The 20744-nt window shown below is 38.6% G+C and overlaps 2 protein-coding genes across 2 annotated transcripts in view; both read right to left on the bottom strand.

The window, feature by feature from the left end:
- Window positions 1-530: 530 nt before the first annotated feature.
- Window positions 531-17915, bottom strand: LOC145481094 (WD repeat-containing protein 3-like). The gene is made up of 35 exons (XM_081459483.1): window positions 17302-17915; window positions 16593-16669; window positions 16227-16289; window positions 15963-16032; window positions 15157-15206; window positions 14886-14954; window positions 14264-14342; window positions 13453-13650; window positions 12720-12824; window positions 12537-12622; window positions 12421-12451; window positions 11842-11927; window positions 11635-11677; window positions 10826-10938; window positions 10520-10591; window positions 9874-9967; window positions 9149-9250; window positions 8387-8472; window positions 8212-8280; window positions 7829-7901; window positions 7355-7411; window positions 6534-6634; window positions 6051-6066; window positions 5762-5857; window positions 5530-5583; window positions 4900-4980; window positions 4769-4819; window positions 4509-4574; window positions 4059-4139; window positions 3420-3464; window positions 2832-2875; window positions 2336-2414; window positions 2094-2143; window positions 1799-1892; window positions 531-794 (listed from the first exon to the last, which is right to left on the bottom strand). The coding sequence occupies exons 1-35, from the start codon at window positions 17548-17550 to the stop codon at window positions 648-650; spliced, it is 2877 nt and encodes a 958-aa protein (XP_081315609.1). The 5' UTR covers window positions 17551-17915; the 3' UTR covers window positions 531-647.
- Window positions 15696-20744, bottom strand: part of LOC145481093 (activating signal cointegrator 1 complex subunit 3-like) — a 249180-nt gene continuing 244131 nt past the window's right edge. Inside the window, exon 29 of the transcript XR_014048587.1 lies at window positions 15696-15711. The gene's annotated coding sequence lies outside the window, so the exon portion shown is untranslated. The remainder of the gene's footprint in view (window positions 15712-20744) is intronic.

Genomic DNA, 20744 nt, shown 5'->3' with positions numbered 1-20744 from the left:
ATTGGTCTCAGAACTTGCTCAGGCTAAATATGTAACGCCAGCGTTCAACTCTAAGTCAAATTACGAAATATTAGCTCCCGTCGTTCGCGTTCTCCAAAATACACAGAACTTAGTCATTTCACTTTGTTTTGCAGAGGACAGCCAAGGAATGTCCAAAGATTTATAGTGCACGTGCACACGCATTGTTCTACTATGTTCTCGTTGCAGTTGCCGTCGTGGTTTGCTTGAGCTCTCTATTATTCACAGCACAATGTTTACAGCATACGATACAGAATCATCTAAAGTCCTTGAAATCGAGTTACGTTTGGTGCACAAGCGCCACGCTTGAAAAACAAATCCATTTCCGTGTTCTTCAATTTTATCCTTTCCCGTTTCCCTGTTCCTTTCATCTTTAGCCCAAGTTCTTCTTTATTTGAATTTGTACATGGTAAAAAAATGGCAATATATCCCTCACATGGTTCATTTAAAGTTCGCCATGATTTTGTGTTGACACAAGTAGTTGGTATTCTCGTAAACATAGGAGGGAACACAGACTAAATAATTCTTCCGCCGCAATATTAAAACTCACAACACCAAACAAGTACTACAACACACAAATGAAGTACATCAAAATCCTTTTAATAATAATTTATCCTGCAGCGAGAAAATTATTTAACAACTTGTACAATGGCCGATTTCTGTTTCTTTCGAATCTTTTTCACTTTTTCTGTTGCGTCTGCAAAAAATGTCTCCTGTTTAGCTTCCATTTCGTTTTGAATAAAACGCAAGCCGGCCAAGTTAAACCCAATAGTGTCCTGCAATAAAACAAACATGTACAAAAAATAATGTTAAGGTTTGAAAGATGACCATTTAGTTTGTTTCTCATAACTGAATGTAGTACACAGCGTAAAATTAGAAATATAAATTCTAAAAATTATCCCTCGTGGTTCACGTTGTCTACACAACGCAGAATTCGGTCATTTCACGTTGCATTCCCGTTGCCGTTGTGATTCTCTTAAAATCCCTATTTTCGCTCTCGCGCGATTGATCTAAAAGAGTCACGTGACTGAAAACGCCCCAGCTAAAACTGGGGAACATCCGAGTGATATTCCCCAATTTTCAAAACTGCATGTGTTGCGAAAAATATTTAAAGGATAATAAACACAAAAGCCTCCATTTGGCGCGAAAATGTGCCAAGACATTTGTCCTTGGACATTATCTGCTCCTCGAAGGTCACAGCTTCGGAACAGATGATGTCCGCGGACAAATGTCCGAGCACATTTTCGCGCCAAATGGCGGCTATTGTTTATATATTCTTGTTTTCGTTGTTGTTGCTATCAGAAGATACTTAAAGTTTGTGAGGTACGATAACGAAGGATAATTATTATGAACACCAAAACCTGCTGTAGTGATATTTGAAATTTCTCCCAAGCACCTCTATAGGAAATATGTGATGTACAGTATAGAGAATTTTAGGTTGACAATAAAGATACTGAAGCAAAACGTCGGTAGTTTGAATACGATTCGGGAAAAGCACCTCCTAAGACCAAGTCGTCTCATGGGCCGCCAAGTAAATTTGTCAAAAAATGTAAGAATAGTTAGTCGACTTTAGAGAGGACTGTCATTTCGACAGCGTGGCAGCCATTTTCTATTCGACCAAGAGAGACGGAGAAAAGCAACTGCGAGGAAGTAGGCGTGAGGGGGGGTACTCTATGCTTTCAAGGTCGGTGCCTCTGCAATGCGGGCCAGCTGTGATTCAAAAATGGAATAAAATTTGTCGTTTTGTGGGTGTATAATGTATTTACATGTATGTACTCACCCGCAGACTGTGAACACGAGATTTAGCGTGCTGTCGGAGTGAGTCGATCACTGGCACAAGAACATGGTTTGAGACGATCTGATTGTGGTGAATCCTAACAAAAAGATAAAACCGTATCACGAAGTCGCACTGACAGTCTTACTGATCCTAGTTAAGAAAAAAACTCGACAGCGCTAGCTCTAAAGCTGTAAAACGGTGATCATAAAACGAGCTGTTTTTACAACGCAAGCACATGTTTCTAGTTTGCTCAGCGCATCACCAGTGATTCACAGAATACAAACACAAGACAACTTACCTCAGAAGGAAAGAGAGGCATCTGCAGGACAATTCGACCTCCCAGCCGTGCTAGATTGAAGAGACCAACCAAAAAAATTGGAGTTATAGTTCAAAACTAAAAGACACTAGAAGATGGGAACCAAACATTAAAGAAACATCAGGTACTATACTCCAGTCCTTTTCTGTCGAGTCGAACACAGACCCTTAGGACCGTGCAAATGCTCTTGCACAAAGCTATGGAGGTACTTAAAGTTCGTTTACCTGAAGCCAGTGATTAAGTAGTGTCAACATCTCCGTTGCAACACTGAATGGCAGAACTATCAGTGACTCTTCCAATTCACTGAAAAACAACAGCAAGCAAACACAAACTGAAAATGAAGCGATAAGAATCCCTTTAAACAGCGTCCTTGTAAAATCCGCCAAAAAGATAAACTCAGGTTCAACAAGCACTGACATCTTAATAAGAATTAAGACTTTCTTTGAGAGAAAACAGGCGGGAAATTGGTAAATTAGAAAGTGACGAGGTACCACTATCCACTATCCTACCCTATAAATATTAGCCTTAACCAGTCAGAACTATACGCGGACCACGCTAGCTTGACATCATCAACATAGAATTCCTGTCTTGTTGGTCAAACTTCCTTTTCGCAGAGCACATCGCGCGAGGCTTAACGTGAGCCTACTCGCATTCAATAAGGAACTCAAAATGAGCGTCTGCTTTCACAAAGGGGCTCAAATAAAGCTCACATTTACATACCTTGAACGAATCTTCTTTACAACTTCAAGAACGTAACGAGCAGGCTGAAAATAAAATAAAATTATCAAAGGTTAGCTTGCGTCAATCTTGATTGGTAGTGCTCTCCATACCTCCACTTTATGCTGTGTATAGAGACATTTTCCACTGACTTGCAACCAAAATAATTTTTGACTGTTTTGTATTTATTTTGTTTCTATCCTGGCGCAGCAATAGATCATATTCGTATTCCCGGTATTGGACTGGAACTAGCTTGCAACTGAGGCTAATGCAGGAAGTCTTTTCAAATGCAAATGACATTAATCTCATTTAAATGATATTCCCCGTATGAGCCTCCATTGCAAGCTAGTTCCAGTCCACCGACGAGAATACGGGTATGGCCTGTTCAGTTTGCCGAAAGGACCTTTCGAGCAACTTCGAGTATAACAACCAGATTACCTACAAAATTCAGTTCAAAATTACACTTAAAGGTCATCAACTAGGCACAATAAATTATATTCAAACGATTTTCAAAAATGTTTGGCGTTGCAAACAGAAATACTTATGTTAGGTTCTCTCTAAGTTACAAAACTCGTGTAGCAAAATTCTCACCGTTATATTCCCATATGCAACCAGGATAGGATGGCGAGAAGGCACCTACGAATTGTAAAGGTTCGATATCATATTGAAGAAATTACATGTAAAAACTTGTAATGTGATTTGTGCCCATAAGTGGCTCTCACTGTCTGAGCCAATGCGTAAATAGTAATGAAGAAAGCACCAAAGTGCTGGAAAAAAATTCCAACACACCTATTTGAATTTAGATCTTATAGACACAAGGACCCCTTCTGAAGTTTATCAACAACGCTCGGTCTGTTTCACAACAAAAAACTATTCGGCTTGAGTCGCCCATCTCACCCCCTCCCCCACTTCCTTAAAAATGCTACTGAACAGCTTACATTATGGATTACACTACAAGGTACAGCCAATCAGAATACCAGATAGCCGTTCAATATCCCACGGTATTACACTCAACCTTCCCATCGTGCACTGCTTTGATTGTGTTGGTCACTGTATTTTCTATGACATGCTATAATTAGTTATTCAACACTTTCTCGTAGCACACCTTGAGATATCTTACAAGTCACTTTACATATGAGACTTCTAGAAAGCATTGTATAACTTGTATGTGTACTTCTCTGTTATTCTAAGAGTGCCGCAAATTTTCTTCAACTGAAATCTCATCAATACCTTCTCATGCGCACTGCTTTGTTCTTCCATCTTTGCTGTTTCATCTTTGTAAAGCTCAATAGCCTCCATCAATCTCTCAGCCTACAACAACAATAAGAAACACTGAGCAAATGTTAATAATATTAGCGGCGGTGAACCTTGTTTACTTACTATGCTCAATGAAGGAGCACGAAGCCGCTTTGATTGGAGGCGGACGATGAACAGAATTTGCAGCAAAATATTTTGCTATAATTGTATTGTATTGTATCCTTTGAAGATGACGAATTGCTCCCTTCTTTCAGCCTACGACAAAACCGTTTGCATTTTATTCCGCGCCCAAGACCTTGTATTCCCTTCATTTCCCTTGTTTCTAGATTTCTTCACAAATCGAACGTCTTAATCATAATTTGATTTTGACAGGAGAAAATACAATGTCAAAAATAGAATTTCTCAAAAGGTAATTTCTCTTACCGCCTTCACGGTTTCCATCGTCTTTTTACCGGCCTTAACGGCTTCTCCATCCACCTCTCCTGGGATCTAACAAAGAGTAAAAAAGTCCCAAAAAATAAACAGGCGAAAGCAGTAAAGCAATAATTTCATGTCCTTTCTTTTGCATTTCAGCTGTAGAAAATGAAATTCAGAATTTCATGTTTAAATTTTGAACGCTAAGACCCCTACAAATGAAAGTTTTAACAAGACATACAGAGGTGTTACTACTGTAAACGACTTACCACTCGCTCTATGTTCTGTGCCAGACTCTCTTCAAATTCCTTCTCTCTCTCCTGCAGAAAAAGAGAATCAGTTTATTTTACATTCGAATGACAAAACCCGTAAAAAACACAAGAACGATATTAAATCAAACCTGCTCTCGTTCTTCTTCCACAAACAAAGGTTCATCAGTTTTCTCCCACAGCCGCAGAGATCTGTCATGAGAACCTGTCACCTGGAAAACAAAGATGAAAAACAAAAATACTGTCAGTAGCAGCTGTCATAAGCTTGTTATTCTATTTGTCATCTTAGTGTAAGAGCTGTTATTGTTTTGCGGCTTGGGCCGTTGTTTCAGTTGTTTGTTCTATTGTCCTCTCAAAGGGTAGCAAGCCACCCATGTCAGACATTGTGAGAGCTGCTACCTGAACCCAAAAGAATCTATGTTCGGCATCGTAGCTCCTCATAATCATGTTACAGCATGATTTACTTGAATTGGTAGGTCATATAAGGTTCGGAGGAGCCAGACAGTGCTCACATTTCTACGCATGAGGTAATTAGGAAGTTTGCCACTCCCCTCTGTGCCAGCCACACTGGTTCACAAAGTTTATAAATGAAATCCTGCCTTCTGAATGGAAAGACAGGTACTATGAGAGTCAAATATCTTGTCTCAGAGCACAATACTACATATAACTCTGGCCAGTGTACAGGCCCAGACTGCTCACGGCTCTTAAGTCCAAGGCACAACCATTATGGACCTGCATGAGCTGGTTTATCACAAACTTACCAAATAATCTCCATCTGGACTTACAGCGAGACACCACACTTCTGCATGATGACCCTGTAAAAAAAAAGTAGCAAGAGACAAGAGTGCTTTTAAAACGTTTTACTCACGAGTTTTTTAAATTGGGCCGGTAAATCAGTTGAAAATAAATGTCACCAAGCGAGCAAATATATATTCTGCTTGCTTTAAACACAACTCATGAGGAACATAAAATGGCCACGAGGCAAAACTTTACCTGAAGTGTCGTTATGTGCTCAAACTTATCAGCGTCCCAGTATTTCACAGTCTTGTCTTTACTACTTGAGAAAAAGTAGTGGGTCTTTGGTACAAACTGCAGAAAGAATAAAGATCTGTGATAAGTAATAAGCAAGTCACTCAGTGAATACAGTTGGCTGCTTTGTGATTGGCTAAGAAATTTGGCAAACCAACGTAAAGATGATAAAACCTTCCACATGCTGTTGTTGATTCTTTGAACACCGCTTCAGTCATGGTTTAGGAACAGAAAGGCACAAAAAGCTACATACCTGCAAACCCATAATACTGAAAGAAAATACAGAGAAACAAAAGTCACCAACGGTCTAAATTAACAAAACTAATGTAAAATTAAGAAAGTGAAAAAGGATCTGGCTTTGACGAAAATAGGTATTGTAAAATTTGTAAAAGGAATTATAGACAGAGAGAAGTGCTCAGATGGGGAAGCAAGGCTATGTTTCAGAGGTAAGCTGATAGGGATAATACGACACCCAAGGTTATGTTGGCCATATTGCGGAAGTCCTTACACGACCGAGGCCCCTAGCACCAGCATCCAATCTGTCTGTTAATGCTTATTAAAAAAATCTCCCTCCATGTTTATAGTAACATTGTTTTGCCCAGAAAGCCACTGTCATCAACCTTAAAACTTTCCTCAGTGTATGTGCGAACCATCTGCACAAAACAAACAGTTACTGTCCCCAATACACCAGTTACCCCTAATTTATCACACACTCATACGATGTTTTTTTACCCACCTGTCATCGTGTCCAAATATCGATTTGTGACAGTCACCATAATCCAAACCCCAAATCTTAATGTTCTTGTCAGCTGATCCGGTGATAATCAAACTGCTATCCTGCCAAGATGTAGCGACAACATTATTTTATTTCACATAACGTTATTAGAGAGGAGCAGCTATTGATGTTATTTTGCATACGGTCATGGAAAGCTAAAGATGTGTAATTTGAATACATATATAGTGGAAAAAGCATGGAACAGCTTCAAAAGAGAGTAATTTCAGACTTGAAGAAAAGTCGCTCTAACCCTTATCTTTTGTACTGTTTGTTCTGTTGATAATCTATCAACAAACCTTTCTTATTTCCAACTTAAATTAATCCTTCTTTCCCATTTTCTCTTAACGTCAGTATTGCACAAAAGCAGAGCCACCTTCCCCTAAGTTGTCAAACACTGATAATTTGTATCAAGTTAACAAGGCAGTATAAATCATGTTAGTGAAAGATGCGAATGCAGCCACAATACTACTGGAAAAATGACCTTAAAAAATTTCAGGCTCTGAACGGGATTCGAACCCACGACCTTTGCGTTACCGGTGCAATGCTCTACCAACTGAGCTATCAAAGCCACATGAGAGCGGTCCTGTGTGAGTTCGGCTCTATATGTTCAGTGGACGTAATACTCGGCTCAAGCATATGAATTCCATGGTAATAGATGTCCAACAGTAGCAATTAAATGAAATAATGAAAGATGCGAATGCAGCCATAATACTACTGGAAAAATGACCTGAAAAAATTTGCTTGCTAGATTAGTTCCATCTGGGAGTGTATTTCATACTTACTGACGAGATGTCCAGGGTCATAACAGGAAGTTTGTGTCCATATAATGACAGAAAAAACTATAAAGTACAAAGAGAAAGACTGCGTTTAATTTTTCGTCCATACTTCGGCAAAATACAAGGCAGTTGAAATTCAGCGCACTATGACTACTGGAGCTATACTGCATAGTATTAATTCATATGACAGTCTTCAATTAAAAAGTTCTACCGTTTAAAAACAGGAAAAGACTATTGATCTAGTACCAATTTCAGTGGAACCTCGCCTTACGGTCACCTCGTTAATACGGCTTCAATTTTTGCCAAATTTTATGTGCATTTTGACTGCTTATTAAAAATTGTGATATATCTGTTAAGACGTCACTCAGTTTAGACCAGTCATAAGGTTTGACCCTACCCGTTAATACGGACAAATTTTCATGGCCTTTTGGTAACCATATTAGCAGGCTTTCACTGTACTACCTAAAAAGCTGGACTAACCTTCAGTGTGTCCGCAAAGAAAATCTTGACTGTACAATCAAGAAGACTAACAGCAAGCAGTCTTTGATTAGCACTGAAACAAGAGCATAACCTCAGTTCCAGAAATGACAGATTGAATCCTTCACTACTACGTGTATGTAATATATGATCCACAGACTCACAGGTTAACATCAGGTTAGAAAACCATTTATTTTCTTTCACTGGGAGTAAAAAGGTTAATAAATTTTCTCTTCCAACAACACAGATATCTATTTTTAAAAACAGATATCATGTCCATTGTATCCATGTCAACACTGGCAACTGCAACATCTCAGCCATTAAACTAAGCTTCAAATACACCAGATGCTAATGTGGTTGCTTCGAAACAAAACCTCAGACCATACCTGTACTTCACACACAGAACCTCCTCCTTCAGTTTAAATGTCTGCACATGAGTGATGCTCAGTCTTTTACTGTTGAAACAATCACATGGTTAAATGGTTAAAATGTATCTGCCATTTTATTTTTTAAGTGATGAATTAATTGCACATATCAAAATGTATGTTAGTAGTTTCTAACCTAACTTGAGAGTGCTGGGCATCTGACACCAGCTCAAACTCCCAAAACTTGACAGTAGAGTCTCCACTTCCAGACACAAAGCCACGCTAAAAGAAAGAACAATAACAGGGAATGAAAAACGTTCAGTATACAAGTCCCACAACTGAACACATTGCGAGATGTTAGGATAAGAAACACACAATACACTTTCACAAATGCTTGCATATCCTGTTTTCAATGGCATTATGTCTACTGAACAGATGCACATTCTCCGTTTTTTTTTTTTTTTCAAAGAGTAGATATCTGGGATTGTGTGTTCAGGAGGCATCTGTGGTCAAGTGTACATCAATACACCTCGATCGATACCCTTTATCAACCCTCAATCAGCACTCAAAGGATACTTGATCGACACCTCTGATATCAACACTCGATCAACATCTCAGCCGACAGTTGATTGAGAAACGACTAATTGTCTATTGCTACATATGAGTCGGTTGTCACTCAGCCAACTACCAACAAACTGTCGATCAAGTGTTGATCAAGTGTTGATCAAGTGTTGACCAAGTGTCTGCCGAGTATTGATCAAGATGTTGATTGAGTGTCGATCGAGATGTCGATCAAGATGTCGATCAAATGTCAATCGAGATGTCGATTAAGTGTTGATCGAAGGTATTGACTGACACCCTACTGCGGATGCCTTTAGCGCACATGATACGATATCTGTAGGATTCATGTACCAGGAAATCATTGTTAGAAGTTAACAGCTCGCTCAAATGTACATACTTTGTCAGAGGCTAAGGAAACAGACCACACTGGACCCTCATGAGCATCTACTGCCTCCAATAACTGACCAGATGATATGTCATAAATCTCTAGCTTGCCAGCCTGCCATAAAACATAACAGCAGAGGAATACAACATTACCCACACCTATATGCCAATAACAAATGTTATAAAAATGATGCTAAAAATGTCTGTATACTAAGTAAAGCCAACAGCCTTTTGTAGAAGATTTGAAATGCACTCCATATGAGATCTATATGGATCCCTATCCCAACCCTCCCCCCAACCCCTCCTCAGTGCAGTGGAGCCCCATTAAATTTAATGTGGTCTCCAACAGGCCAGAAAAATCTGGCCGTATTGAAGGGTTTTTTTTAATAAGAAATTGACTGACCAATACAAAGTGGCCATAGTAATGGGGTGGCTGTGTGAACAGGTTTGCCTTAAGCTACAGGGTTCCACTGTATTGCCAAGCAGATGCATTTTATCCCTGCCCAAGACAGAAAGTGGGTAACTGTGAGGGGATTTGACATAATAAATGCAAGTATTAAAACCAATTTTGACAGAGGTTGCACCCCTCATAACAAGCATTTTACATGTACATGTAGGTTTTGCAAATAGCCTAGCTTGCCACTACTCTCTCCATAGAGGTCCTGGCCTTGAATACTGTTGTGCCATGTTAGTAACATAATGAACATTTGATCCTTCTCATTGTACATGAAGCTCTACCTTGGTTCCGATGATGACATGCTTGTCTCCTGGCACAAACACGGAACTGAGTGCATAGCCTGTTGTCACTGTTCTTATCAGTTGGCGTGATGATCTGGAAAAGAGTTTTTTTCTGACAAATTATTACACTGGATTATGAAAGCAACAATATTGCAAAATAATTTGTAAGAAATACACTGTAAGGTACACATTGTCGCAAAACAGCACAAATTCCTGGTAAATAATATACACTTACTGTGGTTGTTATAACATGCAAGCCATTGGGACAGTACAATATTAATTTTTCTACCATGCCATTGAAAATACAGCCAATCAGAATACAGGAAAGCTGATGTATATTTGATGGTTTTAGATCCAACCGTCCCATCATGCGCCGCATACGTGTATATGTCACGATTGTGTTGGTCACTGTATTTTCTATGGCATGGTATAAAATAGTTATGCAGCGCTTTCTCTTGGTAGACCATGGAATATCCCACTTGTCACTTGTATTTTCTTGGTACTCACACTCGCCTAAAGGCTTGTGTGTTTACCGAGAAAATACAAGTGGCTTGTGGGATATTCCCTGGTCTACCACTCAAAAGCATTACAAAACTATTAAAAAATTTAAACTGTAATTATTATATTAAAGCAATGGATTCTACACCTGTTCCAGACTTTAATTGACTCCTGTGAGCCTGACAATAAGCAGGAGCCATCCGAGTTAAAGCATAGAGTTCTAAAAGAAAAGGTATACAGTAAATAAAAACACAATTTGTTTATAAAATGTTATCAGCAAATTTCAAAACTTCAGCTTGTTAAGTCCATGATTGTGTCATTCCATTTCGTCATGAAATATTGCTGTGCATAAATAAGCCATCAACCTTTCTTTTTTCTCTCTAACGGTAAAAACAATCAGGAGGTGTAGCTTTTTAAAACTTAAAGTAGTCAGTAGCAAAAAAATGATTCTAACCTGACATCAGATCTGTGGCCAGGTAGTGTTACAGATGACACACAAGATGATTCGACTGGTTTCAGAGTAACTGAGTATAACTGAACAGTATTGTTTTGGAGTAATAAAAGAACCTGAAAAAAAAAAAAAAAAAAGAATGAAAGAAAAAAACCATCAAGGTCAGCAATGCCAGAACAGTGGACTTGTAATCATCCAAGTATGCCTTTTAAAACCTGCACAGCCAGGAAAAATTATGACAACATAGAGCAATACATGTACATGTATAATGCCGGTAAAACCTCTACTAGATCTCCAAGATCATCAAAAGTAGCTGGCTGCTAACAAAGATAATGGTCTCAGCCACCTAGGCCAATATTGTTTAATGAGTCTTAGAAAAGACTTCAATTAATTTTAGTACATGTTACAAGTGTAAACCAGCTGCCTGCTCCAACAAAATGCCACCGACATGTACATGTACATGTACTTCAGAACTATGTCAGTGACAATCAATGCTTGATATCTATAAAATAATCTAGATATGAATCTAATTTGACAAAATATGCCCACATTTCATTGCAGAAAAACCATTCTAATTATGCTCAGTTTTAATGAAAAATCCCACGTATACTGTTATCAATAAAGCAAACCCCTGCCTACATGTAGCCCTCGGCAAAAATAGACAGTTATAATACAATTGATCGCCCAAACAAAGAAACCGCATGCCTTGCTCCAGAGATTTAATTTTCTGAAGTCTAGTACAAAAATATCAGCAAATGAATCTTCTAAAATATGATTTTTGATCAACACAATCGAAAAGGCAGGGAAAATACCTTTAATTCTTCAGCAGTTTTATCATAGTACAAGTCAAAGGATCTGCAATGATACAATCAGTAAGACAGTTAAAAGCATTCTATGCTATTGTACAAATGTTGTAAGATACAAGTCCAGTAACTGGGCATGAATTTTATTTTTATAGTCAAACAATAGACACAATTGAGAACAGATTTATTATGTCTGTAAGTTCTGGGTTTCCTTACTTGATCTTAGAACGCAGTTTAAGAGAATGTATTCTTTGAAGTTCATCTTCTACTGTTCTTGTAACTTCCAGATCTAATTCTAATTCCTTCAAATACAATTTAATCAGCAGAACAACTATTAGGAATTACAAATATACATATATTGGCTTGTTCAATGAGAGTAAGGACATCCAATGAAATATTCTTAATATGTCACACTGATATCAAGAAAAACTGGGAAAAGTATCATAGCCTGAATTGAAATTACTGACTGTAGGGTTAAAGGTTGAAAGTCTGTTTCAATGCACTGCATTGGATGGAGAGGCTGAGTGACTCATTTGCATTGTTGTTTTTTAACTCTGGGTTCTGTAGCATGAAGCCGTAAGTCTAAGAAGGAGTATTGTTACTCTCTGTGGATCAACTGTAACTCCATTACAAGGGGAATGTCAGATTACCTAACACTTGGCATTGCACGTTAATACCTCTTGGTAAAGTGTAACACTGTGTAGCTTAATTGCCTGGCCTAGCAACCAAGGCCACAGCATGAACCCCTGGACAAGAACTGCATGAGGTTCTTTGAGTTAACTTAAGTTTACATACCTTTTCAATGTTTTCTTTTCTTGCTTTTTTCCTAAACAGCACAAAAAGAAATTTATATCTTGCTGTTTAAACAAATCTATTTTAAAACAAAAATTATTTTACATTTCTTAACAAACCTTTGCCTCTTTAATTTCTTTTGTAGATGTTTCTGGATTTCTTCGTCATTTAAAATTTTGAACAGTTCAAGCTGTGAATCATTGCCCTATATTGATGAGAAAAGGTGAATAAAATTATTCTAACACAAACTAATATCAGAAGCATAAATTTACTACCAGCCTGCAGTCTGCTGCTAAACATACCAGACATCCTAAGAAGGTTTGTGAGGAATCAGCCATTACTGCTACCACTCTTTCATGGCTGTGACGAAAAATTGAGCCAATAAGTGTACAAGACAGCGGACCTCCCTAAAGGAAATGAAGGATTTTCAAATCAAATTGGCAACACATGTATCCTGTAATTTTTGCAATTCTTATTATAAACAAACTCTAACATATTATTAGTTGAAGTTGGTTTATAAAATGAACAAAAACTCCCCTCTGGAGCCTCTCCATATCTTTAACCCAAGGCTGTTGCCCAAGAAAATTTTTAAGGAGCCCTTTGGGCTCCTAACTTTTGAAGTTAGAAGCCCAAGCCACTTTTTTAGGGGCCCAGTATAAAAGTTGCTGTGGCCAATCCTGGGGTTGGGGGTTTGCAGAGGGAAGGGGGTTTGGAGCAATTTGATACATTTTGGGGAGGGGCCTGGAGGGTGTCCCCCTTCTCTCTGTTGAGATTTTCCTTGAGATACTAATGTCACTCAAATTTTTGGAATCAAGCATCCAGTGAAAGGTGATCACTGAGGAAGAATACTATCTTACAACCATTCCAAGTTCCTACTTTATACTGAGTCAGCAACACTACAAACAGAAATCTGTGTCTTTAAAGGTTGCCAATTCACAGAAGACTTTGCTAAATGTAACATACAAGTAATCACCGTGTAATTAACACTGACAGTGACTGCTTGACCTTCCAGTACTGGTTTACATGTACATGTACCTCAGTTGTTTTTGCTTCTGATTCTTCATCTAATTCTGCTTCTTTGGCACTTCGCTTTCCATCTTGCTTCTCACTGTTTTTTCTGGATTCCTCTGCATCACTCTCAGTCCCACTATTAATCTTCCAAACTCTTAATTCACTGTCTGAACATCCAGTTATCAACCTTGTTTCATCATGGGACACAGTAAAGCCCCAAACCTAAACAGCCAAAAAATCAACAGCACCACAAAGTATTCTTCCAGAACAAATTTTGGCTCTTTTAAGCCAAAAATCAAGAATGTTTTCACTATTTAAGGGTAACTTCTGTACTGTCCGCTTTTGTCATTTAGAAAATAAAATAAAAAAACACAATGAATCATGAGACAATCAAAGTTTGATCCACAGAATACAGTTGGAGCCCTTTAATTTGAATTCCCCATTATTTCCCACTCAAAACCATTTCCCCTGGATTTGCCCCTCAATCATTTACATTGTACTATTGGTTATTTCAAACTCTCGCTATTTGGATTTATTTTTCATTTCCCCTGAGAGTTTGAAATAGCGGGATTCAACCGTATGTGAATTCCAGTGACCTGGAATACAAATGAGAAAGAGGTAGTTAAAAGAGGCTCCTAATAAACTAGCAATTCTGAAAGAGAGACATTTGCCTAAAACAAAGCTTATAATGATTATTCAACTGACTAACTATAGATTTCCTTATAACTGTATCTGCTACATGTACACGAGATAAAATCTTCTTGCAGTCTAGACAAATTTTGAGTCATTCTCTACATTTTAATGTCAAGTGCTAAAGTACATGTCATATACTAACCTCACTCCTGTGACCAACAAGAGTAAGAAAACAGTGTTGTGTGTCAAGATCCCAGAACTTTACAAAACTGTCCTTAGAACTGATGAAAAGAAACCAAAATCATAAGCTCAATCTAATGTTAGTAACTACATGTATTAATTATTGTGGGAGGCATGCTGATGTAATGTTTAGTGTCAGTAGTGGACTCCAGCTGGTGCCATGTGTATTTGGTTGAATAGACTTGCACACTTTACAGTGAGGAGGGAGCACTTGTAGCAATTCTATTTGGTTCAGGCTTTAAAACATGAATAAAAGTGTTTGTTTTATGAATCACATGACAATGTGTAAATTTGTCCATGGTAACTGGATATTGTCAGTGAAGGTTAGTTTCATGGCTCATGTCCAAGCTATGGTGGAAGCCAACCTAATTCAATTTTTTTTATAAACCAATCAGATGCGAGTAGATAATTTGTGCATCCAGTCCAGAATAAAACAGTTGGAACAAGGAATAAATTTGATGTTCAATACTGAATTTTGACCTTTTCTGCAATGGGTAAATCGATTGACATCTTCCTTGAAATTTGGCAATTGTTTAATTACCATGACAAGATGAGCACTAATTAAAATGTTTGTCATCACCCACCTTGTTATCAGGATATTCTGACTTCTCATGAAAGAACATTGTGTTATAAGTCCTTTGTGGCCTTTAAGACTAGATACATTGCAAGAAAAAGAACAGATTGAATTATTGATAAATTAATAACAGTTCACCTGTCGTGCTTGTCCAGGCCTAGCTGTGCAAATATAAAGTTCTGTAGAATTTAAAAGTTAAACTTCCTGAATTGATTTCCCACCAACAACCTCAGCTACTATTAAAACAACTAAAAAGCATAATATTGTTTTAAGATCCTCACCGGTAAATACCTGCTTCATTAACAGTGTCCCAAACAATAACGTCAGTGTCCTGGATTACCAAGGAAAACAGGAGTGATTGATACATGTCTACAGGTAGGGTAGGCAGGACAGGTAGGTAATCTTTATTTGTCCACCGTATTAATTCACACTGACATGCTCTTCCTTTGACATGTATCACGAAGGGGATAAGTATTTATTAACAGTCATTAAACTTCTCAAGACAAGACACATGGGAATATTTTATAAATAACCTTTGACAATAAATGATTTTGATAAAAATACATGTTACACATGCATACGGTAAAAGGTAAAGTCTGCATACGAGCCAAGTGGCCCATCAGGCTGGAGCTTATCCCGGTTTCTGTAGCATGAAGCGACTAGGAGTATTTCTACTCCCCCCTGGATGGGATGCTAGTCGCATCGCAGGGTTACCCCCAGCATTAAGTTTGCTGGTACCCATTTATACACCTGGGTGGAGAGAGGCACTGTGAGAGTTAAGTGTCTTGCCCAAGAACACAACACAATGTCCCCGGGCAGAGCTTGAACCCGGACCGCTCGATCCGGAGACAAGGGCACTAACCATGAGGTCACCGCACCTCCCATACACACATGCATACAAAGGTATACAATTACGCACATGATCCAAAATGATGTCAATGTTTATCAACATGAAACATCGCTATTACAGCATTTTATAATTTTCTGGGGCAGTACTAGGGAGTTGAACATCTCCTAAGGTATACCTCACTCATTACTGTCAGTACTAGTTTTCTACTCATACGACAGACTAGTTTGAAGAAAATACCCTTGATCCAGAAACTAGCCTTCCACCAGAATCGTCAAATGTAAGTACAGAGACTGCTGTCTTGTGGCCACTGTTGTCAAACAGAGAAGAGTTAATGGGAACATTTACAAGTAAACAAGATCTCCTTCTTGAAATCTTCCACTAGCATTATACCGAATGATAACTAAACTTTATAGTATACTACGACTACAATTGTATATATGTAACTGGTTGAGGAGAACAAAAAACTTGTTTTGTTTTTTAATGCAACCACTGGGTGTTTACCTGAAGGTTACTTGACAACTTTTATCTTCTAATTTCCACAGCTTGACTGTTCCATCTTCATAGCTACATGAAGAAATATGTGATAAAATAGATTTCGTAATATACATGTATCCTCTATCCTAGTCAAATTAGAATTTGACGATTTTGGTTTTTGTAGAAGGAGGAAAACTGGACAACCCGGAGAAAAACCCTCGGAGCAAGGGGAGAGCCAACAACAAACTCAACCCACATGAATACATGTGGTATGGATGTACTTTGTAAGTACTAGCTCCCCTATTGTAGTACTTTGCAGTACCATCCCTGCTGTCCTAATACATTGCAATCGTCCTGAAGACTAGTTTCAATTTCAGATCAACATTATCTTACCCAACAGCTAGAATTTGTTGATCAGGACTGACTCGTAGAGCCGTCACTTCATGTTTGTCTCCCTTCAGTACAGAAACCTGTAACAGTTTATCAAGAAAACAACATCAGTGTTGTGGCACACTCGAAAATAAATTCAGCTGTGAGATAAGTCGTGTGAGATAAATAAACAGCAAACTCTGCCAATTAACACATCAAAGTAAAATCAAAGAGATGATTCTTTACACACAGATCACTTATTTCATTTCTATTAATATAATGACACATGTACATACTGGAACACAATGCCTGTGACTTACTTTTCACAAAGGTCTCAAATAATAAATCATCCACCAATTGTACATAAGCTTATTCCATCTGTTTCTTTTGAGGTGTTATTTGAGGACACAACAAGTGCAAGTATGGACGCATAAGAGAAAATGCTTTCCATTTTAAGATAAACTGGCACCAAAAATGTTTCTTACTTTCGACAGCATGGAGCTTTACTTGTGTTTTGCTGATCAAAATAATTAAGTTGATTTTGCAGTGTTTGTACAGGTTTGTAGTGACATTCAACTGTAAAATGCACACTGCACTGTCTTTATCAGGCATCATAGTTCTCAATTAAAGTCAGTCAAATTGTGATCACAATAAACTAACCCTAAGGGAAAAAAATAAGCTTATATTTCTCGCAGTTTGCTGCCTGAGAAGTCGTAAATTTATGTACATGTACCTTTTCTCCTCGCCTCACATCCCAAACAACAACACTCTCCAGCGTTGGACAAACTGCATACAGCGTGACTTGCTTGCTTGCCTGGTTAGCCCGTCTCCTGACGAACACAATATTCGCTTTTACGCTACAGACAACGCCAAAACAAGCGGACTGCACGTATCTTAAGTATGCTTTTGTGAGAACCATGTTGTTTTCAGTCCAGCTACACGTGAAGTCAAGAACAGCTGTATTCCATGTAAGAACACACATAATGTCGTATTCCTTTGTAACCACCCCTCGCGGATACGCGCGAGCTGCCACACGCGAGAAATAGGGTGGGAACTGAATGGTTGTCAGCAGGTTCAGAACTGGATACGTGACTGAATTGATACTCTCGGCGATAGAGAGCAGAGAGTAGAGAGTGCTTCTTCGGATTGGGAAATGGAAACGTAAGGTTATATCTTCACAGTTGCCTCACGTGCACGTCCGATTTAAACTGTAGATACCCAAACCCCTATATCAAATTAAAGCTTATAGAGCTGGCTATCAAGTTGTCGAATTTTTACGACCTCTGAATTCGAGCGTCCGATTCACCTTTTGAAAGTTACAAGTAAAAGCGAAATTTTTTTTTCGTTTATCTAATTTGTCCCTAAAGCGTTAAAAAATCGTGTCCGCGATTTGCCATAGTCAATTTCAGTGAAAAGTTATAAAAAATTTTCGAAATGGGATTTAAAAAATATGGAGTAATCGTAGAAAAATCACTCACGATTTTTTTGTTAATTATATGTCAAGCTAGCTACTGTCCAAATTTGAGGGCAAACGTACGAACAAATTCCCTTTGACTTGTAGCTTTCAACATGGACCCAAAAGATGATTCGGCCGCTCACATTTAGAGGTCATGAAAAATTTCGCAATTCATTTTCTCTCAAGATTCTTGGCTCTATGAGCTTTAATTTGATATAAGGGTTTAGGTATCTAAAGTTTGAACCGGTCGCGCTTCATCACTTGGACGCGAGACACCTATACGGTAACCTTACCTATTTGGGGGAATTTAACTTTGAGCAACTCTTAACTCCCGTAACAGACCAATTGCTGGTTTTCAGTGTCACGCAATTCAAAATAGATCAAAATAAAAATCAAAACTGGTCAATAGATAAAGTCCAGAATCTGGGAAATGAAAGAAGGTAAATATGCAAAGACTCTCGCTAAAATTCTGGTCACAGCAATTTTTCTTATGCGAGATATGCGGAGAAATTTTTTACACAAATTTATAGAGATTTGTGAGGAGACGCCATGCTGGTGCCCCTCCGTATGGGCACCAACATGGCGGCAGGAAACTAACAGAAACATCTGTCACTGAGTTTCGCTACAAAAGCGTGAATTTATCCCTCGAGGAACTCTAAAAAATTAAAATAATACTTTTTCTAAGACATGAACTGTTCAGATAGCCAAGTTCTCTGAAATAATTCACTCTTTTAATCATCATGACAGCTCTCTAGGCCGTCATGTAAATACCGTGTCACGCAAAAGCTTAGAAATTCAAGCGTAGTTTATCGCAAAACCAAGAACCCATTCGGAGCGAAAATTTGTATGAATATTAGTTTTCAACTGCTCTTATACATCATTTAAATCTCTTTTGGAGTCCATGCTGGGAAGTTTCAATTTGGCCCACTACACGACGCCTTATGTACTCTTGGCTCTAGAAAAAAGACGATACCCCCCACCCCTCTCCTCCTCTCTGAGCACTGGGGCCATGGAAACTGGGGATACCGCTTCTGATGAGAGAATAAGAGCTATTGCGTCTTTTTTTTATATTTACTAGATTTGTAGCGCGGCTTATGCAAGGAAGATTCAGTAACAGAGTTGGTTGATGACATCGATTGAGGCAAGATGCTTCTAAGTGAAGCTCCCTGGTTCGCGATGTTCATCAAAATCTGCGAATATTATTTTCACTTCATGGATGAGTGTGATGACAAGGATTACGACGCCGTGTCCTCGAAAGTGACAGTTATCGAAAAGTATAGTCCATTGTCACTGCCTATAAAGCAACAGATTTTAGACAACGGATTCAAACGTACCAAGCGTTGGCTCAGAGAGTCGTGGCCGGGGAAAGAAAATACGAATTGCCTGGAATCATGGACTATCATTAGGGTTCTGATCAGGAAACCCATGAGCATTGAACCATCACCAAACAATCGTATTCGTTAGTATGGAAGAGACGGAAACTACTTATGTTTTACTTTAATTTTATTGCTTTCTTTATCCAATAAAGGGTATCATTATAAACGTCTCTGTAATAAAGAAAACGTTCAAACTCTCTTGTGGGGACCATCGTCACTTTTTTCTGTCATGTTGGAAATGTTCACTCAATAAGGTTTCGTAACACTCTCGTCAGTAACTGAGTTCTTGACTTGCTTTTTCCAGTTTCAATTCCAAACTCTTTCGGGTTTCGTCCACATTGGAACACTCTTTACACAGGCAGATTGTGTCACCCGCTTTGGTCTCGTCTTTGTGTCTTTTGCAAGATGATCAGAGATCCTCATAGTTAAAAGCTAAATACTCTTGCTTGACCTCGAGATAAGCTCGATTCCAAAGTTCCGCGCATTGATTAGCGGCTTCTTCTCTTTCGTTGGCATCTTGCAACAACTTGACCAGATCACTCAAGGTGTCTTTAGGTTTAGCTTTGGGACGTTCGGGGACGAGATCGTAACCTTGCAGTGGATAACCATTGACATCTCTGGTGCTTAACATGGACAAGCTTGGAAAGCACACATTACCGAGCGCTGCTTTCCGCGGTGATATTGTGAGGAATGAAGATGCATGACGGAGACGACTCTTTATATACGTGTTTTTCAAATGCGTTCTGCAAATGTTTACAACTTGAGTCTTTTTTTTGGCTTGGATAATCCTTTTGACAATCCTTTCGGTCATGGTTTTACTCCCGGGTAACCTGTCGATGAACTTGATCATTTTCTGATCCGCTTTCCACTTGTCTTGCAAATTCTTGGCCTGGCGGTAGTCGATGTCATGTTGCTTGGCGATCTTGTCCAATTGATTGATGCCTGAATCTCCACGCTTCAGTCGTTTTTTTCAAATGCGCGCCGGTTCCCATGTACTGTTAACCGGGCCAATGAAATTCGATCCCCGTGGACAAACAAGTTCGCTATCAATGGTAGCTAATGGTAAGAGAGAGACATGACCAAAACAAAAAAAATAAAAACACTCACGGAGAGTGTGTGGCTACTGAAACTAAGGTAAAATGGGACCTAAGCTGGTGACACACGGTTCAACATCGAGCAACATTTGTTGCTTAAAAAATGTTGAACTATGTTCCAGTAACTTGTTGAACGGAACAGAGCTTCGCTCTATTTTCATTCAACTGCGTATAACAACGTTCATAATGTTGAACGGCCTATTTCAGCATTCAACCTTGACCATCGCATGACACACTGTTCAACATCTGT

This window comes from Orbicella franksi, chromosome 3 (assembly GCF_964199315.1).
Source record: "Orbicella franksi chromosome 3, jaOrbFran1.1, whole genome shotgun sequence".
NCBI classification, from domain to species: Eukaryota; Metazoa; Cnidaria; class Anthozoa; order Scleractinia; family Merulinidae; genus Orbicella; species Orbicella franksi.
The sequence above is the reverse complement of the archived record's forward strand: the minus strand, read 5'-3'. Positions and strand labels throughout refer to the sequence as shown.